Source organism: Rhinolophus hipposideros, assembly GCF_964194185.1.
Source record: "Rhinolophus hipposideros genome assembly, chromosome: 16".
Taxonomy (NCBI): domain Eukaryota; kingdom Metazoa; phylum Chordata; class Mammalia; order Chiroptera; family Rhinolophidae; genus Rhinolophus; species Rhinolophus hipposideros.
In genome coordinates this window covers 55,199,502-55,226,065 of record NC_138062.1, presented here as the reverse complement: position 1 = coordinate 55,226,065, position 26,564 = coordinate 55,199,502, and the positions used below count along the sequence as shown (strand labels likewise).

General features: G+C 43.5%; 1 protein-coding gene across 1 annotated transcript in view; it reads left to right on the top strand.

The window, feature by feature from the left end:
• The window catches only part of MUC16 (mucin 16, cell surface associated), a gene marked incomplete at its 5' end in the record, with an annotated part of 48,374 nt that extends 22,164 nt beyond the window's left edge, over window positions 1-26,210 (top strand). The window contains 19 exons of the mRNA XM_081076020.1: window positions 455-627; window positions 900-935; window positions 1,687-1,811; window positions 1,907-1,974; window positions 3,758-3,930; window positions 5,449-5,484; window positions 6,612-6,677; window positions 7,607-7,728; window positions 7,827-7,894; window positions 8,054-8,226; window positions 9,540-9,670; window positions 10,019-10,086; window positions 10,887-11,035; window positions 12,809-12,972; window positions 13,297-13,364; window positions 21,995-22,161; window positions 23,902-23,943; window positions 24,151-24,230; window positions 26,028-26,210. Of these exons, the coding sequence (XP_080932146.1) occupies window positions 455-627; window positions 900-935; window positions 1,687-1,811; window positions 1,907-1,974; window positions 3,758-3,930; window positions 5,449-5,484; window positions 6,612-6,677; window positions 7,607-7,728; window positions 7,827-7,894; window positions 8,054-8,226; window positions 9,540-9,670; window positions 10,019-10,086; window positions 10,887-11,035; window positions 12,809-12,972; window positions 13,297-13,364; window positions 21,995-22,161; window positions 23,902-23,943; window positions 24,151-24,230; window positions 26,028-26,078 (1,960 nt within the window). The 3' untranslated portion in view covers window positions 26,079-26,210. The remainder of the gene's footprint in view (window positions 1-454; window positions 628-899; window positions 936-1,686; window positions 1,812-1,906; window positions 1,975-3,757; window positions 3,931-5,448; window positions 5,485-6,611; window positions 6,678-7,606; window positions 7,729-7,826; window positions 7,895-8,053; window positions 8,227-9,539; window positions 9,671-10,018; window positions 10,087-10,886; window positions 11,036-12,808; window positions 12,973-13,296; window positions 13,365-21,994; window positions 22,162-23,901; window positions 23,944-24,150; window positions 24,231-26,027) is intronic.
• Between the last annotated feature and the right edge of the window lie 354 nt (window positions 26,211-26,564).

Here is a 26,564-nt window from a genome sequence, read left to right as displayed (position 1 = left end):
GCAGGGCTCCGTTCTTGGGCATGTCCCTGGCACTGCTAACCTCCAGCACCCACCAGGGCACCTTCATGCCTTCTTCATGCCCGGGGGTGGTGAATATGTTCCAGGTCGGAAATGAGGCATCATGTTTATAATTTACGTAATTCAGACAATGTTTTGTTTACGTAATTCAGACAATGTTTTGTTTACGTAATTCAATGTTTTATTTTAAATGAAGCTTCTCCTATTAGAAGAACTACTGCATCCTGTCTGCAAATTCTAATTGAAATATTTCCTGTTCCTAATGGTGACAGGGTTGTCTCAGATGACAGACATTTAGGTTTCCCCACCCCCAACCCCAAGGCTTCAGAGCTCCCCTTTCAGCATTATCTTAGCTTTCTCACTTCCACTTTCTTGCTTCCCACACCCAGAAGGACCCCCTGTGGTATTCCACACCCCTATGTCCTTCCTTCCCCAGGCTTGAGAATCATGGAGCAGCCACTGGAGTGGACGTTGTCTGCACCTACCACTCTGACCTCGTGGGCCCTGGGCTGGACAGAGAGCAGCTGTTCTGGGAGCTGAGCCACGAGACCCACGGTGTCACCCGGCTGGGCTCCTTCACCCTGGACAGTGACAGCCTCTACGTCAATGGTGAGGGGCTTGGCTACAGCCATGACTTCTCTCCCAAGTGGGGCTTTATTTTGTAGTGAGCTTTGAGCCTTCTTTTTCTCCTTCTGGCCTGGCTTCAGTCTTTCTTATGATGAAGTAATCCTATGATGAAGGTCAGCCGCCTTCAGTCTCATTGCCTAGTTGCCTCCTCCTTAAATATTTCTCCACTGCCTCTTCCCTCTGCTTTTCTCACATAAAGCCCTGAATCCTTTACGTTCACCCCAACTCTTGCTCAGTGCCTCTCTTCTCTGCAGGTTATACCTATGGAGCCTCAGTCTTGACGACCACCAGTGAGTATTCCTGGCCCTGATTTTCTGGGGGAGCAGTTGTTCTCCTTCACCTTTCCTTGATGAGGGAAACACTTGGAAGGGCCCTTAACTCATCTCTTCTCTTTGTCCTGGGGTTTTGGTGGAGAATCCAGCCCAGGGTGAGGAAATCTTAGATACATATATGTTTTCCCACCACATTCTGAGATGATAGATAGATGACTCTCCTGCCCTGACAACTAGGTCTTCCAGTTTTCTGTGCAGTGGTTTAAAAAGCCAACAGTCCTAGCAGATTTGGATATAGAACTATCTATCTGTCTCTCTATCTCTATCTATCTATCTATCTATCTATCTATCTATCTATCTATCTATCTATCTATCATCTATCTCTCATCATCTATCTCTTGAAAGGAAGAGAGAGAGAGAGACGAAGGCACAGAGTGACAAAGATAGAGATTAGAGAGAGAGAATGTGGATAAAAATACCAGAGCTCATTAGTTCCCCATCAGTGTGGCAAGTTGGAGCCTTTTCTCCTGGGAAAGTACAAATCCAGCAGTGTTTACAGAGCCCTGAGGCCTGCATCTGGGTAGAAACGGTCCATCTCAATACTCTCAAATTATTAAGCGTGTCCTTCTTCGCTGCTGGAGTTGTCTCCTTTAACAAGTGACCCTCAGGCTTATCAGGAGGAAGACATGGGCCCTCTGAAGCCCCACGCAGGTAGACATCGGGTCCCCGATCTCCCTGCGAGCCTTGGCTCTCTCTGCACCTACCATAGCTGCACAGGTCAATGAGGAGTCATTCACGCTGAATTTCACGCTTAACAACCTGCGCTACTCAGCGGACATGGGCCATCCGGGCTCCCTCAAGTTCAACATCACAGACACCCTCATGCAGCATCTGGTGAGAGGCCTGTTTACCTTTCCCACCCCTCTGTTACCCATCCTAGGGACAGTCGCCCATCTCTGACCCCCACGGGCTCTCTCCTTCCTCTCCAGCTCAGCCTCTTGTTCCGGAGGAGCAGCCTCGGTCCCCGGTATGCAGGTTGCAAGGTCATCTCGCTCAGGTGAGAACAACCCCTCACGGCCCACCACCAAATGATATGGACGTCTGACTGTGGGGGCTGCCCCCGGTGTGGGCAGGCTATTCTTGGAGGGTTTTTTTCTGCATCTGTTTTAAAAAATATTCCATTATTAATTTTTTTTAAATTTTGATAAAATACATATCAACACACGAGCTTCCCCATTTAAGCCATTTTAAGTATACAATTCAGTGGCATCAATTACAGGCATAATATTGTGTGCCCATCACCACGATCTGGTTCCAACGCTTCTCGTCACCCCGAGCAGAAGCTCTGTACCCACGGGGCAATTGTTCTCATGAGTCTGGGTCAGTTTGCGTTCTCTTGGTACTTATGAAGCGCTTCTCAATTCGGATTGTCATTCAATTGACACTGGTGGTAGAGGTCCTCTGGGGCAAGTGGTAGGGACCACAGTGACGAGATAAGCACTGCCCTGCCCCCATCTAGCGGAGAAAACAGACAATAAGGAGGAGAATAAACATTGAAGTAAGTGCTTTCAAATGTGATTAGGTGATAGGAAGCATAAATAAGTAGGGAATTATGGGACAGGAGCTTTACCCAAGGGGACAGGGTAGCCTCCCTGTGGAGGTGACTTCTGAGCTGTATCCCAATTGGCCAGAAGGAGTTGGCCGTGAAATCTGTCCCAAGCAGAAGGGATAGCATGTGCATGGGTCCTGCATGCAGTAGGAATGAGCTTGGCACAGTCAGTGCACAGCAGGGAGGCCAGTGTGGCTGGAGCAGAGAGAACGAGGGAGAGAGAGGGAGGAAATGCGACGTGAGACATCAACGGGGTCTACACCAGGTAGAGTCTTGAAGGAAGTGGATTTTTAAATTGTGCTAAAATACAGATAAACTCACCATCTGAACCATTTTTAAGTATCCATTTTGGCAATAATAAGTATATTCACTTTGCTGTGCAACCAGTCTCTAGAATTTGCAAAACTGAAATTCTATATCCACTAAACAACAACTCCCCATTCTCTCTACCCACCCCCAATCGTGGCACCCACCATGCTATAGGTTGGTGCAAAAGTAATTGCGGTCACAAAGTTTCATAATTGCAAAAACAGCAATTACTTTTGCATCAACCTAATCTTTTCTATCTCTATGAATTTGGCTACTTTGGGCATCTTATATGGGTAGAATCATGAAGTATTTTATTTTTTCTGACTCTTATTTCACTGACCATACATCTTCAAGTTTCATCTGTAATGTGTCAGAATTTTCTTCTTTTTTTTAGGGCGGAATAATATTCCATTGTATGTATATGTCGCATTTTGTTTGTTGGTTCATTAGGACATTGGTTTTTACAGGGAGCAGGCAAATGTGCTAGGTGCTGGGGGTTCAATACGATGACAGTGAACTGGACTGCCCCATTCCCTGACCTCATGGAGGTTACCATGTGGAAGGAACAGGGACACATACTACATGCTCACATAGTGGGTGACCAGGGCTGTGATGGGGGAGTCACAGGGTATTGTGGGAACTAGAAGAGGTCCCTGACCCAGCTGAGATGGTTCTTTGAGGAGGAGGAGATGTTTAAGTTGAGACCTGAAAGATGACCAGGAAATTGTCCAGGTAAGGAGAGAAGGGGAGAGACTTCTAGACAGAAGTCACTGCAAGTGCAAAGGTCCTGGGGTAGAGTATGGCTAAGGGGGGAAACTGTGAAAGGTTCAACAAGGCTGAAACATGGGATGTGAGGTGTGCAGTGACTGCAGGTGGAGAGGTGCCACATGGGCTGCATGCCCAAAGGTCACATCTTCCCTAGGCCTGTGAAGAATGGGGCCAAGACAAGGATGAACTTCCTCTGCACCTACCGCCGTCCCCCCAGCGGCCCAGGTTTGCCTGCCAAGCAGGTGTTCCAGGAGCTGAGCTGGCAGACCCACGGCATCACCAGGCTGGGCCCCTACTCCCTGGATAAGGACAGCCTCTACCTCAATGGTGAGTGGTTCTCAGTCCACTTCACTGTGGGCCACTTCCTTCACTGGGGCCACTTTCTAACTCCAGATGGGTTTCCATGTGCCAGTTCTCCAGGGTAAACCTTGAGACAAACTTGGGTGTGAATCTCTACTCCACACTGACTCCCCTCCCAGCAACCCTGGAAAGCTGATCTTTGATTAAACCTATTTTAAACCTGAATAAACTGAGGCTTAGAAAGGTTAAGTCATTTGCCCATGGGTATAACTTTGGAGAGTGGTGGAGCCAGGGCATGACCCCCAGTTGTCAACGTCTAACACCAGCCTTTCTAGGGGAAACTTGGGGAAGGAAGTCCCACATCTCTCTCCCCTCTCTGCTTTCTTTTCACCCTTGACCAGGGACAGACTTTTTTCCTGGGTGGGGCCCCTATGCCAGGAAGGAAGAAAGGGACTGAACATCTAGGGGGTCCGAGCTTCGGACACACTGGCTATCAGCCTAGAATCCTGGAAGAGACAGCATTTAGGAGGGTGACTCTCCTCTGGCATTCTGAGGGGCAGAGCATGGCCGTGGTAGGTTCATTGGAATAACTCAGCTTCCCTCCTCTCGGTCTCCAACTTGCAAATGGTACTTGGCAACTGCCACTTTCTTATCACCATTGCCCCGTCAGGTGGTCAGGGAGACATCCTGCTATTTTATGACTTCCATGTTAGCCAAGAGGGAAACAGAGGCATAGAGGAAGGAAGGGACCTGCCTATACCCACGGTAGTTTTGTGGCTAGTCTGCGTCTTGATGTTCTAAGTTCCCATCTGTTCCCTTCACCTTGGTCCTTGCAGGGGCCAGTTTAGGATTTCCCCCCTTGGAAACTGCCCAAGTTTATGCTTCAGTTTTTTCACTGACTCAGCAATTACTAAGCGTCTCCGATAAGCTGGACCTTGCACCTGGCACTCAGGGTCAGAGATAGGCTGCATGCACAGCCTGTCCTAATGTAAGCCACAAGCGGACAGAGCGTGTTTGGTTCACTGTGTGTTCCCCAGCTGCAATGGAACTTGGCCCACAGTCAGCCCTCAATAAATATTCTTTGGTGGAGGGAGAGACTGGAGGGAAGGTGGAAGGGAAGATGGTAAAGTGGCTGAATACGTGAGGGGATAAATGCAGGAACATAAATGTGCTGAGGGTTTCTTGCCACATGCTGGATAGGTGGAGAGGAAAGGGGCGTTTCAAATGAAAAGATCAGGAAAGCCTTTAGCGTGGATAAGCCATTTGAGTCTCATCTTAGAAGATGTGGAGCATGGGTGGCAGGTTTGTTCACTGGTTAGCGCGCAGTGCTCATAACACCAAGGTCGCCGGTTCGATTCCCACATGGGCCAGTGAGCTGCGCCCCCCACAACTAGATTGAAAAAACAAAACAAAAAGAAGATGCGGAGATGCTCTCGCCTGGTACAGAGGGAAAGGCCTCCGGGCTGGAGCCCCACATGGACAAAGGCATGGAATACCTGGAATCGTTCTGCCACCTCCCCTTATACGTGACATTTCTGTTTCCAGGGTATAATGAACCTGGTCCAGATGAGCCTCCTGCAAGTACGTATCTTTGCCCCCAGTGCCATTTCAGCCTCCCCTGACCTTGAACCAAGTTTGTCTCCTTACTGACAGAGGGAGCTTGCCCCAGACTCAGGCCAGTCTACTGAAGGGGCCGCGGTGTCAGCGGGAGGCAGAGTGCTAAGTCTGTGGCCTCTCTCTGGACCTGCATCCATGGTACTGGCTTTCTAAATTTTCCATACCCCTTTGGGTCAGAGGGACATTTGAACAAGCATTCCCTACAGGGATAGGTGCTGGGGTCAGATACTGACCTTCCAGTCCTTGCCTCCTGGCAACAAAATCCCTTCCAGGAACCCCACAAGGGTCCTCAGTGTCGAGCTGAGTGTCAAACTCTGGTGGCTACTCAGTGCTCAGGCCACGTTGGCCCATATACACTCATCCCGTGGTCTGTTAGTTTATCTGTTAACCCATCCGTTCTTCCGTCCTGCCAGTTGTCCCTTCTCTCCTCCCTTTCCCCGACCCTCTCCCCATTTCTTCCATCCATTCTTTCCTCTTTGTATCCATTATCCCTTTTTTTCCTTCCTTCCTCTCTCCCTCCCTCCCTCTCTTCCTTCTTTCCATTCTTCCTTCTTTCCATTCAACCAACCATTCTGCTCATTCATCTGTTTGTCCTTTCCTTCTGTTCCTCCATTCATCTGTCTAACTTTTCTTTCTTCCGTTTATTCTCTCCTTCTTTTTGACCATCTCTCTGCCCATCCTGTCCATTTACCTGTTTGTCCTTTCCTACTTCTGTCCTGCACTCCTTCTTTCCTTCCACCTCTCCAACTTCTCTTCCTTGTCTTTATTCCTCCTGCTTTCTATTTGACCCAGCACCGGTCCATTTTTCCTCTGTCCATCCAGGTATCCTACTTGCTTGTCCATTTTTCTGTCCCCCATCTCTCTGTCCTCTTTGTTCAGTCTCTCATTTACCCACTCTCTCTCTCTTGAACTCATTTACAGGTTTGCTCACCCATTTCCTCACACAATCACTCCTCCCCATACTCTCAGGTATGGTACACCTGTGAATGGTTGTCCTGGGACAACTGAGGCTAGAGCCCAGGAGAGCACAGTGGGGCTTCTCCCACTCTGTGGGGGGCCTTGCTTCTCCCTGATGACTGCTGTTTTCACAGATCTTGAGCAGACCACCACATTCCTGTCTACTTTGTCATCATCTGTGCAACCAGAAACAACCACAGGTATCTGAGGGGACCCTTTTCCTTCCTAAGGGAAGCTCTCCAGCCCCATACCTCCACCAGCCAATTGTCATACAGGAACTGGGAAGCTAGAGTGTGAGATTCTGGTTTTAGGGCTATCATTTGATCACGAAGATTATATCAACAATTTAATTTCATGCCTTCCCTCATGGAGATCCCAATCTTGTGAAATTAATAGACCATTATAATGCAATGAGGGGTGTTTTAGGAGCAGGCCCCTGGTGTAATTTGGATGGAAGAGCTTTCTGGTGAAAGTTTCACCCAAACAGAGCCTTTAAGAATGAGTAGGGGTTCTTTAGACTAACAGGGCATGGAGAAGGGGTCCCCTGGCAGAGGGGGTCCCATAAGCAAAGGGTCAGCCGGCAGAAATAGCATAGTATATAGGGAGAATTGAGAGGGATTTGGTTTTCCAGAAATATAAAGCTTAACATGGAGGAGATGGGGAAATTAAACGGAAAGGTTGGCAAGAACCAGGTTGGGAAGGAATTTGAGAGTCATGATCAAGAAGCTTGAACTTAATGGTGAGGCCATAGAGAGCCGTGGGCGACATAGAGCGGTGGTGACCACGGGGAGATTTTGATTTAATAACAATTCTTTTAGTACCCAGTGTTGGGAACATACTTTAGACAGGCATCCCGTGAGCCTGCTGGGGTATCATTCCAGGTGAGAGAAAATGAGAATTGGGCTGGGGGAGAGTTGCATACGAGCACCCTTCTGCATGTGGAGTGGGTGTTACTTGGAGGTGAGGGAGGAGGAGATGAGCGGGTGTGATGGTTTTCACTGGGATGACCACGCTGGTGGGCAGTGGTGCCACTGGAAGAGCAGACAACAGATTCTCATGAATGCAGGGCTCTGATCTGGTCTCAGGCCCGCTCTCAGTGAGACCCGTCTCTCCCCACCTCTTCTTACAGCTCTGTTTCACAACCTGGAGACCCTCACACTCAACTTTACCATCTCCAACCTCCAGTATTCCACAGACATGAGCCATGGCTCACCCACGTTCAACTCCACTGAGAGGGTCCTGCAGCATCTGGTGAGACCCTGGTCCCAGCAGCTCCTGGTGGGTTAAATCCCACCCAAGGCCCTCACCCAAGCTTCCTGCTCATCCTCCTCCTCCTCCTTCCTCTCCAGCTCAGAGCCTTATTCCACAAGAGCAGTCTGGGCCCCTACTACTCGAATTGCAGACTGATCTCCCTCCGGTAAGACTTTCCTGAGCACTTGGCAGTAATGGCCACTTTTTGGTGCCCACCCCCTTTTCGGTCTTCCCACAGACCTCACGTTTGCTCCTCCCTCTTTGTGGCCCCCACACCCAGAGATTCAGGATCTCTTGCTGAGTCCCCATGTGCTTCTCTCCCCAGACCTGAGAAGGATGGGGCAGCCACCGGTGTGGAGGCCGTCTGCACCTACCACCCTGACACCCTGCACCAGGGGCTAGACAGAGAGCAGCTGTACTGGGAGCTGAGCCAGCTGACACACCGCGTCACCCAGATGGGCCCCTACGCCCTGGTCAGCGACAGCCTCTTCATCAATGGTGTGTGTTTGTGCCGAACTTGGATTTACAGAGATGATTACATGTCTTTGTTCAGTTTTGTTTCCTCTTTAAGAAATCAGCCCCAGTTCTGGCTGGGGCCCACCCTCCCCAACCTCCATCGGTAGGGTCTTTCCTATTATTTCAGGTAAATGTCATGAAATTCTTTGACCAAGTTAATACACTGAATTTTAATTCAAAACCAAAATGACAGGCACGGGGGATCTCTTGTGACAGGACTTTTTCTACGCGGGGTTCCTCTATGCCAGCGGTTCTCACCCACGGGGGCAATCTGCCATCCCCTGGAGACTCTTGGCATGTCTTTGATTGTCACGGGAAACATTTTTGGTTGTCACACTGGGAGAGAGTGCTGGTCTCATCTAGTGGACAGAGGCCAGTGATGTTGCTAATGTTCTTTAATGCACAGGAGATCCCCTCAACCAAGAATTCGATGTCAGCAGTTCTGAGGATGAGAAGCCCTGCTGTATCTGGTCCCAGAGTCCCTAGATGGGCTCCACACCAACACTTACCACACTTTACTGCAATACCTGTTTAATTATCCAACGCTCCAAAATCAGGCTTTGTCTAGTGTGCACCGGATCCCGGTTCTAATATGCTGGCCCTTGGTAGTGCCCAATGAATGAGTGACAGAGCAACACTTGAAAGTTGGGTATTGCAGCCCCTCATATTTGGGGATCTGCCGCAGTTCACCTTTATTCATTCAACAAACACATGTGTGACCATTCTATCCCAAATCATGTGCTGAGTATGGAGACAGAGGACAGGTTCTGTCCCCAAATAACTCGTAGTCAAATGAACTAAAGATCACTTAGGGACACAAAAATTGCAGCAACACTAATTAACCAGTTGCCACGGGAGTGGAGGAGAGGGGACAAATCAAGGAGGGTTTCCTGAAAAGAAATGTTATGTTCCTAGGACTGTACTGGGCACTAGGACAAGATAAGAACAAATAGGGTAGTTGGGTCCTCGCTCTTCTGGAGTTCCACATAATTGGGCTCCTGAAGCATGAATAGAAGTTTCCCAGGAAGAGAAGAGGATAGAAGAGCATTCCAGGAAGTGGTAACTGCATAAGCACAAGCTCAGCCTCAGGACAATCGCACAAAATTTCAGTTTCCCCCTCTGTGGGGACTTTCAATTCGGGAGTCCCCACAGCCTCCAGGGTGTGGGGTGGATTTTTTTTTGTGGGGTGGATTTTGGCTGATTTCAACAGCAGGCAGGGGCCTCCTGGGACATCATGCCTCTGTGCTAAGAGCTGAGCGTCTCCACCTGTCTTGTCTTCCTCTCCATGGCCCCAGGCTATGGCCCCCAGAGTTTATCTACGCAGAGCGAGTACCAGCTAGATTTCCGCATCATCAACTGGAACCTCAGCAGCCCAGACCCCACATCCTCAGAGTACATGACCCTACTGAGGGATGTCCAGGACAAGGTGTGGTCTCTCCCCCCTCCCATCTCTCCTTGCCCTGGGTGCCCCTCCCATTCCCTTGTCTAACTGACGTTTATTGATTGTTTCAACCCTTAACTTGACCTATGTGTTCTGGGTTCTCTCCGTTTCCCCAGGCAGTGCCTGGCTGCCTCCCTCATTTCTCAGATGAGCAAACTGAGATTCAGAAAGGGGAGTGTTGTGCCTAAGGTCACACAGTGAGGTGGGCGCAAAGCCTGGATTTGAGCTCAGGTCTCCCTTGCTCCAAGGCCTATGTTCTTTCACTGGCTCCAGGGGCTGCCTCCAGCCCCAAGAGACCTCCATCTCACCCACTCTCCCCCCCTTTTCTTCTAGGTCACCAAACTCTACAGAGGTAGCCAGCTACGAGACGTATTCCTCTCCTGCCTGGTTACTGACTTGAAGTAAGTTGAGGAGACTGGAAGCATTGGCTGAGGTGGCGGCTTGTGGCTCTGGGCTCCCCTGGCATGTCTTTGATCTGAAAGTGCTGCTGTGGTGCCTGTTCTCCCCACGCCCCTACCAGCTAATCCTGCCAGCTCCGTTTGTCCGTAGGTTTTCAGGGGCGGGGAAAGGATTAACCCCATGGGGCCCCCACCCCTCAGCATGCTCCATCTTCTCCTCCTTTGGACCCTTTCAACCAGTATCAGCCCAAACATCGCATCTACTACTATGGCCAGGCTCCTACGAGCACGTTCATGCACAGCCATCTCATTTAATTCTTACAACATCCCCATCTTTCAGATGGGAAAACTGAGGCTCAGAGAAGTGAACAGCCCAAGAACTGCCTGACGTTGGCTGTGCACCCAGGTCTCCAAGGGACAGGTGGAGGAACTAGGAGAAGGATCAGGGAACCCACTGTGTTGGCTACTGAATTTGAATATTGAAGTTTGAATATTTCCAAACTTCCATTCCTTTGTCTTTAGGAATAATTGTAATAGCTTCCAGCAGAGTGATGGTGAGGAAATGTGTAAGTCACTTCTTAGAGGTGTTCCATAGGTGTTCATGGTGGTTACTGTTATTGCTTCTATTCCCGACTCCTGGAAACCAACCATTTTCGGTCAGGGTCTCTTGACTCTCCCGAGGGAAGAGGCAGCCAAATGATCTCCCACTGCTTGCCCCTACATCTTTGGCTCTATAAAGCAGGAACCTGGGGGACACTGCTGGTGTTGGATGCTGGCTGAGCTCCTGTGATCTCTGTCTCCAGGTGGGACTCCATGTCGGTCACCATCCAGGGACTGTTCTCCTCCGGTACGGACCCCAGCATGGTGGAGCATGTCTTTCTAGACAAGACGCTGAATGCTTCCTCCCACTGGCTGGGCGCCACCTACCATTTGGCAGATATTCACGTGACAGGTAAAAGATGGGGTGGCTGGTTTCGTGTCTTGAAGAGATGAGGCTGTGAGGAAGGACAGTCTTCTCAGCAGCAATGGAAAGGATGTAGGCTCTGGAAGGAAAAGTGGTACTTGAAAGGCCATGTCGATGACCGCTGGTCATGTGGTGGTCATCCAGCCACCAGGAGGCAGGAAGAGAACATGCAGCAAGTACCCTCAAAGGAATGCATACGTTTACATGTAAACTGTGAGGGCTCCTGAGTTGCTTTTTCAGGCCCTCTATTTGTGAGTCATTCATTCATTCATTCAACAAATATTTAACGCAAGTAAATAGGTACTGATGATAAACTGTGAAAATTCCTGTAAGGGGATTTCAAGAGCCTGTGGGAACCTCAAGGAGGGACACACATCCCTTCTTAGAATGTTTTCATGGGGTGGCCGGTGAGCTCAGTTGGTTAGAGCGCGGTGCTAATAACACCAAGGTTGCTGGTTCCTTCCCCCCATGGGCCACTGTGAGCTGTGCCCTCCTTAAAAAAAAAAAAGAAAAGAAAAAAGAAAAAAGAATATTTCATAAGGAAGTGATGAAGAAACTGAGATGTGATAGAGAACATGACCTAGCCTGTGGGAAGAGATGGATAGTTGTGCTACATGTAGCTTTAGCCCAGAAGATAGAAAGAGCGTGGCATACTTAGGGAAGCTGTAAGAAATGTGGTGTGGCTGGTATGTATGTTTTGACATGGGAGAGGTGACAGTTGAAGCTAAGGAGGTGGGCAGGGATTTTCTTGGGGTTTGTGGAGGGCCACAACACACTCAGAGTTCTGCTTTCAAAAGCTGATCCTCTGAGTGCTGCACGGAGAATGGATTGGCAGGAGGAGGAAGACCAGAGGCAGTAAGATACATTTGGAGTCCAGGTCAGCAGAGGTGTGGGACAGAAACTACAGGATGGTCAGCACCTTCCCTTACCCGCTATGCCCCAGAGAGACCAGGCCTCCTCTCCCCGACACCCTAGTGAACTCTCACAGCGCTTGTTGGAAAGAAAGAGGGTTGGACAAGTAGACAGATGACTACGAGGTCTGACAATTAAGTTTGCGAACTCATCCTAGAAAAAGTGCTGCATACCTCACTGCTGAATATCACTACGGTGACCTTCGAAGTATTCCCCTTGGGAAGCTATGCACCAATGCCAGTGCCCCGTCCACCCTTCAAAGCAATTTTGGAACTCTTTTTCTGGAATTGCCATCAGAGCTCTCGTCGTATTACCCTTGATGTCCTGAATGTCATCAAAATGTCTTCCTTTCAATATTTCCTTTATTTTCGGGTACGAAAGAAGTCATTGGGGGCCAGGTCAGGTGAGTAGGGAGGGTGTTCCAATACAGTTATTTGTTTGCTGGCTAAAAACTCCCTCACAGACAGTGCCGTGTGAGCTGGTGCATTGTCGTGATGCAAGAGCCACGAATTGTTGGCGAAAAGTTCAGGTCTTCTAACTTTTTCATGCAGCCTTTTCAGCACTTCCAAATCATAAACTTGGCTAACTGTTTGTCCAGTTGGCACACATTCATAATGAATAATCCCTCTGATATCAAAAAGGTTAGCAACATCATTGCAACAAGCTTGCAAACTTAATTGTCCGACCTTGTATGTTCACGGTGGACAGATAGGTGGAGGGTCTTTTATATCCCATCTTTAAAAACCCATTTCAGGTCACATTACCAGAAATAAGTCGACTGGCTCAAATGACCTCTTTGTGAAAACCTTCCCCAGATATGGGACTGTTTATACTTTCTTTTTATCTTAGAAGTGAAGCCATCAGTTCATCTGCCGGCAGACAAAGCAACAAGCAGTCCCAGCCCCCAGCATTTCCAGCTGAATTTCACTGTCACCAATCTGCCATATTTCCAGGACATAGCCCAGCCAGATACCACCAAATACCAGCGGAACAAGAGAAGTATTGAGAACGCGGTGAGAAAAGAGTTGTGTCCACTCTGTTCCCACGTAGGGACTGACCTGTGGATACTAGGTAGTCAAATGGTGACTTTTCATAACAATTCATGAATACACGTTCTTATTCCCACTTTGCAAATGAAGAAATAGACACAGGGAAGTCCAATAGCTGGCCCAGGATCATGTAGCTACATCATACCCTGAAACAAGGCATTTTTTAGTACACATCCCTGGACTACTGTTTGTTGAGACAAGAAAACATAGAGGGGGAAATTTGCTCAGCATTCTCTGAGGCCACCCAGCCTGGGATTCTGATGAAAGAAACGTGACTCTGTCTTTCAGCTCAATCAGCTCTTCCGAAACAGCAGCATCAAGAGTTCTTTTTCTGACTGTCAGGTTTTAGCATTCAGGTGAGTTCCAAATCAGGACCTCAGGATTCTGTAAACCTTTTTTTTTGCTTTTGTCTCATCTTCTCTTCTAAATCATAACACTTGCCTTTTTAAAAAATTTATTGGGGTGACAATTGTTACCGTGTTTTCCTGAAAATAAGACCTAGGCGGACAGTCAGCTCTAATGTGTCTTTTGGAGCAAAAATTAATATAAGACCTGGTCTTATATTATAGTAAATATAAGTAAAATAAGACCGGGTCTTATATAATATCATATAAGTAAAATAAGACCGGGTCTTATATAATATCATATAAGACCGGGTATAATATAATATAATAAATATAATAAATATAGTATAGTATAATATACTGTAATAATATAATATAATATAATATAATATAATATAATATAATATAATATAATATAATACTGGGTATAATATAATATAATACCAGATCTTATATTAATTTTTGCTCCAAAAGATGCATTAGAGCTGATTGTCTGACTAGGTCTTATTTTTGAGGAAACACGGTAGTAAACTTACATAGGTTTCAAGTGTACAATTCTGTAATACATCCTCTATATACCACATTGCGTGTTCACCACCCTGAGGCAGTTCTCCTTCCATCACCATATATTTGACCCTGTTTTCTCTCATCTACCACCTTCCTCCCCGCTTACTCTCTGGTAACCACTAAACTATTGTCTGTGTCTGAGATTTTGTTTCTTTGTTTGTCTTGTTCCTTTGTTGCTTTCAAAAGGTTTTATATACCACACATATCAGTAAAATCATATAGTTCTTGACTTTTTCTGTGTGACTTATTTTGCTTAGCATAATAATCTCAAAATCCATCCATTTTGTCACAAATGGCACTATTTCATCTTTTTTATGGCAGAGTAGCATTCTATATATACCACATCTTCTTTATCCTTTCATCTATTGAAGGACAATTTTGTTGTTTCCATGTCTTGGCCACCGTAAATCAAGCTGCAATGAACGTTGGAGCACATATACCTTTATGGATAAATATTTTCAGATTTTTTGGGTAGATACCCAGGAGAGGGATTGCTGGGTCATATGGTAATTCTATTTTTAATTTTTTGAGGAACCTCCACACTGCCTTCCATAGTGGCTGCACCAATCTGCATTTCCACCAATAGTGTAAATGGTAATTCTATTCTTAATTTTTTTGAGGAAACTCCATTATTGTTTTCAATAGTGGTTCACTATTTTTTATTTGCATTTCCCTAACAGCTAATGAAGTTGAGCATCTTTTCATATATCTGTTGGCCGTTTATATGTCTTCTTGGGAGAAGTGTCTGTTCAGGTCCTCTGCACAGCTTTCATTACATTATTTTTTGGTTATTGAATTATTAAGTTCCTTACATATTTTGAATATTAGCCCCTTATCAGAGGTATTGTTTACAGATATCTTCTTCTGTTTAATTAGTTATCTCTTTGTTTTGTTGATGATTTCTTTTGTTGTGCAGAAACTTTTTTGATTGATACAGTCCCATTTATTTATTTTTGCTTTTACTTCCCTTACCTTTAAGGTCAAATTCATAAAATCTTCTCTAAACCCCAAATCCGTAAGTTTAGTACCTATGCTTTCTTCTATGCAGTTTAGTGTTTCAGGTCTTATGTTTAGGTCTTTGATCCATTTTGAGTTAATTTTAGTATGTGGTGACAGATAGCAGTTTAATTTCACTATTTTGCATGTGGCTTTTCAATTTTCCAAGCACCATTTATTGAAGAGGCTTGCTTTTCTCCATTGTATGTTTTTGGGCCCATCTATATGTGGATTTATTTCTGGGTTCTCAATTCGTTCCATTGGTCTGTGTGTCTATTTTTCTGCCAATACCATGCTGATTTGATTATTGTCACTTTATTGTACAAGCTGAAGTCAGGGAGCGTGATACGACCGGTCTTACTCTTTTTTTCTTAGGATTGCTTCGGCTATTTGGAGTCCTTTGTGGTTCCATATAAATCTGATGAATTTTTTGTTCCATTTCTTTTAAAAATGTCGTTGGGATTTTGATGTGGGTTGCATTAACTCTTTATATTGCATTGAGTAATATGGCCATTTTAACTAAATTGATTCTTCCAAGCCGTGAACATGGAATATCTTTCCATTTCTTTGTGTCTTCTTCAATTTCTTTCAAAAATGTCTTATAGTTTTTGGTGTATAGGTCCTTCACATCCTTTGTTAAGTTTATTCCCAGGTACTTTATTCTTTTTGTTGCAATTGCAAAAGGAATTGTTCCTTTTATTTCTTTTTCTGAAATGTCATTGTTAACATATAGGAATGCAATGGACTTTTGTACATTACTGCTACTTTACTGTTTTTGTTTATTGTTTCTAATAGTTTTTTGGTGAAACCTTTAGGGTTTTCTATATAAAGAATCATGTCATCTGCATACAGGGACAATTTAACTTCTTTGTTCCCAATTTGGATCCCTTTTACTTCTTTCTCTTGCCTAATTGCTCTGCCTAGTACTTCCAACACTATGTTGAATAACAGTGGTGAGAGGGGCATCTTTTTCTTGTTGCTGATCATAAAGGAAACGCTTTCAGTTTTTCACCGTTAAGTATAATATTAGCAGAGAGTATAGCCTTTATTATGTTTGAGGTACTTTTTTTTAATACCCATTTTGTTAAGCATTTTAACCATAAATTGATGTTGTATCTTGTCAAATGCTTTTTCTGTATCTGTTGATATGATCATATAATTTTTATCCTTTATTTTGTGAATGTGGTGTATGACATTGGTCAATTTGCATATGTTGAACCATCCTTATGCCCCTGGAATGAACCCCACTTTGTCATGATGTATAATCTTTTTAATGTATTATATTTGATTTGCTAGTATTTTGTTTAGGATTTTTGCGTCTGTAATCATAACAGACATTGATCTTTAGGTTTTCTTTTTTGTGTTATCTTTACTAGGTTTTGGTGTCAGGGTAATTTTGGCCTCATAAAATGAATTAGAGAGTATTGCCTCTTCTTCAGTTTTTTTGAAAGGGTTTGAGAAGGATAGGTATTAAATCATATCTGAATGTTTGGTAGAATTCACGAGTAAAAGCATCTTGTCCTGGACTTTTGCTTTTGGCAAGGTTTCGGATAACTGTTTCCATTTTCTTACTGTTGATTGGTCTATTTAGATTTTCCAGTCCTTCATGATTCAGTCTAGGAATGTTATATATTTCTAAGAACTTGTGCATTTCTTCTAGGTTATTGAATTTGGTGGCATACAGCCTTTCATAGTATTCTTGTATGATTCTTGATATTTCTGTGGTATCCTTTGTAACTTCTTCTCTTTCATTTCTGATTTTGTTTGTGTCTTTTCTCTTTTTTCCTTAGTAAGCCTAGCGATGGGGTTGTCAATTTTGTTAATCTTTTCAAAGAGCCAGCTCTTCGTTGCATTAATTTTTTCCTACTCTTTGTTCTCTATTTCATTTAATCCTGCTAATTTTTATTATTTCCTTCCTTCTGCTGACTTTGGGTTTCATTTGTGTTTCTTTTTTTAGTTCTTTTAGATGTAATGTTAGGTTGTTTATTTGGGATTTTTCTTGTTTCTTTAGATAGGCATGCAATGACATAAATTTTCCTCTTATTACGGTATCCCAATAATATTGATATGTTGTATTTTTATTCTTGTTTGTTTCTATGTATCTTTTGATATCTCCTTTTATTTTATCTTTGACCCAGTTGTTGTTTGGTAGCATGTTTAGTAGCATAAATCTCCACATATTTGTGGTATTTCACAGTTTCTTTTTGCAGTAATCTCCAAATTCAAAACATTGTGATTGGAGAATATGCTTGGTATGATTTTAATCTACTTAAATTTGTTCAGGCTAGTTTTGGGTTCCAACATATGGTCAATCCTGAGAATGTTCCATGTGCACTAGAGAAGAATGTATAATCTGGTGTTCTGAGATGAAAGATTCTATAAGTGTTGAGTATGTCCATGTCCATTTGGTCTAATATGTCATTTAAGACTGGTATTTCCTTGTTGATTTTCTGTTTGGATGATCTAACCATAGTTCTCGATGGGCTATTTGGGTCCCCTACTGCAATTGTGTTTTTGTCAGTTTCTTCCTTTAGTTCTGTTAATAATTGCTTTATATATTGTGATGCTCCCTGATTGGGAACATATATATTGGTAAACGTTATGTCTTCTTGATATATTGTCCCATTTATCATTATGAAATATCCATCTTTGTCTCTTGTTATGTCTTTTATCTTGAAGTCCATTTCATCAAATATAAGTATGGCTACACCAACTTTTCTCCAGATGCCATTTGTTTGGAGCATTATTTTCCAACCTTTCACTTTGAGCCTATATTTGTCCTTGCAGCTAAGATGTATCTTTTATAAGCAGCATATAGTTGGGTTTTGTTTTTTGATCCAATCTGCTACTCTGCTTTTTTTATTGGTGAATTCAGACCATTTACATTTAGTGTAATTATTGATATATGAGGATTTCCTATAGCCATTTTATCTTTTGTTTTCTGGTAGGTCTATGTTTCCATTGTTTCTTTTTCCTTGTCTTTCTGTTTGTTAGTTTAGTGGTATTATATGGTTTTTCCCCCTGTTTTCTCTTTTTTTATGTTATATGTCTCAGTTGTGAATTTTATTGTGTGGTTGCCATTATGTTTATGTAAAAGAAAGTTTCATGTATACAGTAGTTCTTTTTCTTCTGCATGCAGCTTATCTCCATTCTTTTTTGCAAATTCAGAAATTTACCCCCTTCCCTTTTATATTTTTGTTGTCACAAATTGCCCCTATTTGTGCTGTGAGTTCATTTCCAAGTTGCATTAGCAACTTCTTTTCTTCTTTTCTTTTTCTTTTCTTATGTTTTTACCTCCTTTAACCTTTATGTTATATTTAAGCGTATAGTGCCCTACTCTGAATACAGGTTGCAACTTTCTGCTTCTCTCTGTCAGTCACCTTATTCACAGTTTTGTCTTTTTGTTTTAGGTAAATAACCCCCTTCAGTATTTCCTGTAATGCAGGCCTTGTGGTGGAAAATTCCCTCAGCTTCTGTATGTCTAGAAAGGTCTTTATTATACCTTCATATCTAAAGGATAATTTTGCTGGATGCATTATTCTTGGCTGGTAGTTTCTCTCTTTTAATAGTTTGAATATTTGATTCCACTCCCTCCTAGCTTATAGAGTTTCTGCTGAAAAAAAATCTGATAATAATCCAATGGGCTTTCCTTTATGGGTTCCTGTCTTTTCCCTGGCTGCCTTAAGGACTTTCTCTTTGTCATTAATTTTTTATAGTTTTAACATAATATGCCTTGGAGAAGGCCTTTTGGAGTTGAGATAATTGTTCTGTTTGTTTTTTGGATTCAAGGATCCAGTTTTTTCCATAGGTTTGGGAAGTGCTCATGACTGTTTGAATAGGCTCTCTGTGCCCTTCTCTCTCTCTATTCTCCTTCTGATATACCCATTATTCTTATGTCACTTTTTCTGATAGAGTCAGTTCTTGTAGAGTTCTTTTAACTCTCAAGTCTCTCTCTTCTTCCATCTGCATGGTTTACAGATTTCCTCCATCTGGTCAGCTCTATTTCCTAAGTTTGCTATTTCATTCTTCATCTCTTCTATTGAGTTCTTCAGCTCTAGAAATTCTATTTGGTTCTTTTTTAAATTTGCAATCTCTTTGGTAAAGTATTCATTTTGTTTGTTGACTTTATTTGAGTTCATTAAACTGCCTATCTGAGTTTTCTTGCATCTTGTTGAGTTTTTTCAGAACTGCATTCTTGAATTCTCTGTCATTTAAGTCACAGATTTCCATGTCTTTAAGTTTATTTTCTAGAGATTTTTCTTTCTTTTTTTTTTTTCTGAGCTGCCTTATACTTTGGTTGTTCAAGTCATTTGATGGATTCTTTCTCTGCCTAGACATCTGTGACAGTGAATTCTGCAGCAGGTTGCTAAGAAGAGGTTTTACAGTAGGTGGCGCTAGAGCATTTTATTTTCTCTTGCACTGCTCTGGCTGGCTTTTCAGATTTCTGCTGGGTGGGGAGAGATCCCTTTTATTCCCTGGGGAGGTGAGTGACTCTGCTGTGACCAGGTCAGCTTCGTCTCAGGTCACCACCTCTATGGGAGCATGTGGTGGCGTTCTGAGCCCCTGAAATCCCAGTGCTGCTCCTGCAGTCAGGTGCACTGCTGTCCTGCCTGAGATGCGCCAGGTACCCTTGCCGGGAACAGCTGTGAAGGGTCGGGGTGGGGTGGGCTGGGATAAGCCGCTGGTGTGTTTGAGGCTTTGTTCTCCTCCTAGTAATGGCGACTGCCAGACACAGCTGCCTCATCTTTGTATCTCCACTTTTTTCACTGGGATTAGCTGCAGTGTGCATCTGCTGCTCAGAAACTGTCTCTCCAGTTCTCAGGGCTGTAGATATTATGCTTAGTAACCCAACCCTCACTGCTATAGTTTCTATTGGGTCCTGCTGCTAGCTTTGGGAGGTGTGTGGGAGGTGAGCTCTGTGATCACCATCCCAGGGGGAGATGGACAGCTCTATGGCTTTGTTTCCTGCCTGGCAGTAGCAGCCGCTAGAACACAGCTGTCACACTTCTGTATTAGGTCTTTGCCCTGAGGTGTCTGTCCTGATCACTGAGTTCAACCATCTTATGTACTGATCACTCAGGCGGGAATGCTCGGGCCCACAGAGCGTGCACCTGCAGCCCGATTCCTCTCCTTTTTTGAGAACTGCAGTGAGTTCCAGGATACTTCCGCAGGACCCGTCTCTGCTCTTCTCCCTTCCCTCCTCTCCTGCTCACTCTGATTTGTCCATTTTCAGGTGCTTCATTGTGTGGCTGTCTGAGACATGTTTGTGTGTTGTGCAGGGAATCCTTTGTTGAATAATAGCTGTTTAACTAGTTGTAACTTCAAGGGGAGAGACCAAGGGGACCCCTCACACCACCATGCTTTCAACGTCTGTAAACTTCTCTTTTAAATAAAAGACACACTGTCTTCTTTAAGTAAGAGTGTCTATGCTAAAATTTCTCAGTTCCTAGCTGTGGTGGAAGAGAGCCCTAGGAATATAGAGCTCTTATTTAAACAAACAAGTGAACAGCTTTTTCCTAAACCAGTGAGCACAACTGGCTTAGAAATTTAAGAGAGCTTGTGTAAACCAACAGAGATGGAGGTGCCTAGTGCTGGGATTCATGGGACATGAGAGGCTCTCACAAGACAACATAAAATCCAACAGTCTAATCATGCTGTCCACTAGTGTAGTCACTAACCACACGTGGCAATTAAAATTTTTTATACACCTATTGAGATATTATTCACATACTGTGTATGTGTGTGTGTGTTTATGTGGATTTTCCATATATTATATCATGGCACCTTCAAAAAGAATCGTTTTATATCTCCCTTTCCAATCTGGATGCCTTTTATTTCTTTTTCTTGCCAAATTGCCCTCACTAGAACCTCTAGTAAAATGTGATTGACATCGGAGATGAGGGCATTTTTGTCTTGTTCCTGGCCTTAGGGGATATTTTTTTGTCTTTCACCATTAACTATAATGTTAGCTGTGGGTTTTCCTTGGATGCCATTTATCAGGTTGAGAAGGTTTCTTTTTATCTTCAATCTGTTAAGTGTTTTATTTTTTTAATCATGAAAGATGTAGTTTGTAAAATTCTCTTTTGTATGTTTATGTTAAGATAATGTGGTATTTGTACTTTATGCTACTACCATGGTGGATTGCATTAATCAATTTTTTTCTATATCAAGCTAACTTTTTGGATAAAGATGAGTGATTAAGACTTGTTCAGGTCTTCCCTGGGCATGTACACAGCCCTATACACGTGTGGCCTTCTAGATTACCTCAAATACATTGGAGATTTTCAAAGCCCACATTCCCTTAATTTTTATTTTAAGTTTTTGGCTTACCTCTGGCCTGCCTCAATTGGTATTGCTCCTTTCATGCAGCTACAATGCAAAACAGTTACCAATGCCTGTTTTTTAACAAGTTCCTTAGGATGAGCTTTCCTCACTGAGCAAGCTCTGAGTCAAATAAAGACAAGCCCTGAAAATGGGGATATTTCTCCCCATTTTCTAGACAGGTCAAATAGAAACAAATTGGGGTGCATCTTTTGGGGAGTTCCAAACCTATCGCTACTTGGCTGCTGTTTTTCAGTTACCCTAGTTCTGAGATTGATGGTTTTCAAAGTTACTGAGCGCATTGTGAGAGCAGAATGGGAATAGTACAACTTATAATGCCACAGCGCTTACTCTCTTTACCATAATTCAGCCATTTTCTTAATGGCTAAATACTCCTCAGATTGTTGCAAGCCTTTGGTTCATTTTTAGATGTTTGAAAAGTTGATTTTGACCAGTTTTACTCTGTTCTTATTGTTTTTATGGATTTTCAGAAGTTCTTATTCCAACATTTCAAAAATGGCCTCCCTGTGGCTATTTATTTATAAACGAATTACATTATATTAACTTACATGGAAATTCACACATGGCCACATTTTAAATGCTCAGTAGCAACTTGTGGCTAAGAATGACTGTACTGGATATTGCAGATGCAAATGTTTAATCATTGTAGGAAGTTCTCTTGGACAGAACCCAGAAGCAGAAAACCTAGAATCGGGGTAGAATTCCAGATATTCCAGTTCGTTTCTGTGTCCTTCCAGGTCTGTCCCCTACAGCAACCACACTGGGGTGGACTCCCTGTGTAATGTCTCACCACTGGCACAGAGAATAGACAGAGTTGCCATCTATGAGGAATTTCTATGGCTGACCCAGAATGGTACCCAGCTGCAGAACTTCACCCTGGACAGGAGCAGTGTCCTCGTGGATGGTAAGGCTTCCTGGTCATTGGGGCAGGAGTGGGCGGGTCCAATTTCCACACCTGGGGCCTTTCCTGGGGACCTGGAAGCCTAAACATTGAACTTTCTCAGGCTGGCAGGAGGTGGTACAGTCCCCCAGGTTTTACCCACTATTGAGGGAGAGGGAAGGACACCCAGTAGTATAAGGAGGTATTTTCCTTCTCCTCGACAGCTCTATGACCTCAGGATAGTCCTTTCCTTCTGTGGACTTCTGTTTCCTTATCTCTGTACTGAAAGCCAGTTGACCAGGTGGTCAGTGAGGGCCTTCCCCAGCAAACTATGTATGAAGCAGCCTTGACAGGTGTGATGGGGGAGACCTGTTTTCTGCTTCACAGGCTGTATGGGAAGAAGCAATGTGTCAGATTTGGCCCACAGGCTGTAGATTGCCCAGTTCTGCTCTAGGTCACCACCATCCAATCGGATTTTTTACAATGGAGGAAACGTTTTCTATCTATGTTATCCAGTACATTAGCCACGTGTAGCTGTTCAGTATCTGATGGATGGCTAATATGACCGAGTTTTATCATTACTGATTGTTAATGTTACTGAGGTACCAGATTTTTTATTTTATTAATTAAAATTAATTTTAATTTAAGAAGTCCCTGTGGCAGCTCCATATTGGACATCACATCTTAAGAGTCCAGGGAGCAGACAACAATTAACGTCTCTGCCGCAGTGAGCAGTAAGGATCCAAAAGCCCCTTAGCCTCCTGAAAGTGCCACAAAAACTTTGAGCCAGGGACTCCATCCATTGCCAGGGGCATATCCAGAGTTCAGCTTGCATAGGAGCAGAGGTAGGGAGAGGAAATCTGGAAGTTGAAAGGAAACTGAGTATTTACCTAGACTATTACATTGGACTAAGTTTACCAAAATAGCCTAAAGTTTAATTCCCACCCTGGGACAGTGGTGGAAAGTTGAAAGGAACATTATTTCGATTAATAAAGGAAAAGTATAGAATTTTTCTTTAAGTTGCTGCTGGGAAGAAATAGGGGAGCTGCAACTTCCCCCCCGCCATGCCCAATAGTTGCTATGTGTCCCTCCCCTCATGGAGTTTATGTTGTAGTTGGGAATAACAAGAATAGGCAATTGTCAATTATAAATGATTTGATGTGAACCAATCCATACTTGGGAGTGGTAATCAGAGAAGGCTTCCTGGAGGAAATTATTTTGTAGATGAATCCTAGAAAATGAGTATAAAATGACTCAGTAAAGGAGAAGGGGGTGAATGTGTTTCTAGGCAGAAAATAGAGCTTTTGAGTGGGGATTCGCATAATTACAGAGATCCCGTGGGCTTGCCAACTGTGACGATCCATTTTCCCCCAACCATCATAAAATGGTCCAGCCACTTCCAGCCCTCTGTGTCCAGAAGTATGGATTTGATTTCATTTAATACCTTTTTGTAGTGTGATAATGGCCTTGGTTTATGTAGCAAAATGTCCTCATTTCTTAGAGACGCGCACTGAAGTGGGGTGAAATATCATCATATCTACTTTACTTGTATGGATTTCAGTGAAAATATGGGATGAAGCAATAGAGACCAGTGTTAATAATTTATGCATTGAATGAAATATTGTTTGAATTGATTACAATATTCATTGCTAAATCTAGGTGATGGATGTTTATGGTATTGTTCTATTTTTCTGTGTATTTGAAAAGTTGTATTAATAAGAGTAAAACACATGAACACACATTCTTTATTTTGTTAACTTCCAGGCTATTCTCCAAACAGACATGAAGCCTTGACTGAGAATCTTGGTAAGCCTCACAGCAGCCCCAGCCCAGGGTGGGGAGGGAATATCTTGATGCTGTGTCTCATCCAAGAAAACCAAGTGCACAATAAGTTGGATGATAATGACAATTGGCCAGCCCCTGTCAAGGACTGTTGAGGCACAGTGTGGGGGGGACAGCGGGGGCCAAGTGGGAATGACAGGAGGTGGCTCACTCCAGCACTCGTGTCCCCAGACCTCCCCTTCTGGGTTATCATCCTCATCTGCCTGGCAACACTCCTGGTTCTCATCATATGCCTGCTCTTCTGTTTCCTGGTAAGGAAGAAAGTGATGCTGATCTTCTTGCTATTGGGTTGTAAGGGTGTTTTACATATAGTCACGTGTCCACATAACAATATTTTGGTCAATGGTGGACTGCATATATGATAATGGTCCCATAAGATTTTGATGGAGCTGAAAAATTCCTATCACCCAGTGACATTGTAAGCATAGTAAGGTCATAGCAAAACACATTACTCACATGTTTGTGGTCATGCTGGTGTAAATAAACCTGCATTGCTGCTCATATAAAAGTAGAACATACAATTGTGTATAGTACATAGTACTTGCTGATGATAATAAAGAAGTATATTGCTGGTTATGTATTTACTATACCATACTTTTTATCATTGTTTTTTAGTGTACTCTTTCTATTTATTAAAAAAAAATGTTTGCTGTAAAGCAGTATGCTGTGTTATGCTGGCAGCAGGCTCATACATCTCACGTTTACTGCCTCTCATGATTACACCATTTTCATTTGTGCTTGATTTAATCATGTGCTGTACAGGCTTGAGTCTCAGAGAAATAGGTTACACCACACAGCGTAGGTGTGTAGGAGCGTCTACCATCTAGGTTTATGTAAGTGCACTCCATGATGTTTGCACAAGGAAGAAATCCCCTAATGACACAGAACACATCCTTGTTCTTATGTGGCACGTGACTATTGTAAATACAAGTCCTCTGGTGGGCACGTGTTTGGCAAATACTGTTCCCAGTCTCTGTGTGTGGCTTGCCTGTTTCTCTCCTCAGTAGTAGTTATTCAGGAAATGTAACTAAAAGTCACAAGTCTATTATAGTGGTACAAGTACCACTACCTATGAGAATGGCTAAAATTTTTAAAATACTGCCTATAAAAAATGTTGGTGAATATTTGAAGCAACTGGAACTCTCATATAATGCAAGTGAAAGTAGCTTGGTTGTTTATTTAAAAGTTATATACACTTACCCAGCCATTCCACTCCTAGGAATTTATCCAAGGGAAATAAAAACATAAATCCATACAAAGAGACATGTACACAAATGTTCATAATAGGTTTGTTTGTACTAGCCCCAGATGGGAAACAACCAAGATGTCCATCAACAGGTGAATAGATAAACAAACTGTGGTGTATTCCCACAATGGAATATAATTCACCAATAAAAAGGAAAGAATAATCAATATATTCAATGACATGCATAAATCTCAAAATAATTATGCTGAATAAAAGAAGACAGATGAGGAAACTTATTTCATGATCCCACTTATAAACAAATTCTAGAAAATCCTAGCTATAGGGACAGAATCAGTTCAGCGGTTGCCTGGGAATAAGAACGTATCTGCAAATGGCAGGGAAGGAAGAATTGCACAGAAGCATGAGGACACTTTGGAGGATGATGGGAGTTCCTTATTTGATTATGGTGATGATTCCATAAGTTATAATCAAAACTTATCAAAGCATTTGCTTTAAATGTATGGAGTTTATTGTATGTCAGGTATACCTCAATTAAGCTAGGGCATGTGGGAGAGAGAGAAAGAAGGAGAGAGAGAGAGAGAAGGAGAGAGAGAGAGAGAGGGGTAATCAGAGGGAAAATAGTAGAACAAATGAGAGTGAAAAGGGTGGCAGAAAACAGGAAGAGGTGAAAGAAAAAACGAAAGGAAAAGAAGGACTGAGGGAGAAAATTACATGAAGAAAAGAAGGAGAGAGACACAGGACATGTCTGGTCTGAGTGGCTTTGGCCACCTTCTTCCCTTGTCATCTCCCATACCTGGGCAGGTGAACAGTCCATTCTGAGGCCCCTTCCTCACCTTCACAGGTTACCATGTGTCTGCGGAAGAAGAAGAGAGACTACAAGATTCAGCAATGATGCCTGGACTACCACGTGCCACCCTTAGACCTGAGGAAGCTGCAATGACTAGATCTGCCTGAGGCCCTCTTTTTCCAGCCAGAGTCCAATGGAGCTTGTCTGGATTAGAAATAAACCACATTGGTCGAACACAGTCTCTGGGCCTTTCTTGACCTAGTATAAAAGGACTGGCGTAAGAGTCCTTTTCCTTCGTGAAGTCCTGAAGGCAGCTGCAAGTTCTGTCTTGTGGTTCCACACCACGTTATCCTTCAGGAACACCAGAATCAGCGAAACTGGCACAGAAATGGCCATAGTATAACATCATATCCTGTTCAGTGCAAGGTTTCCCTTCTTAGGAAACTTTGCAACATACCACCCCTGACTCTTGTGTCAACGGTCAAACTCACCTCTGTCCCTCCATTTTCCCCACCCCCAAAGCCATGGCTGTCTCAAATTCCCCTATACTACTTCACTCTCTGAAGTTCAGAAGCACCAGGACGTCCAGAT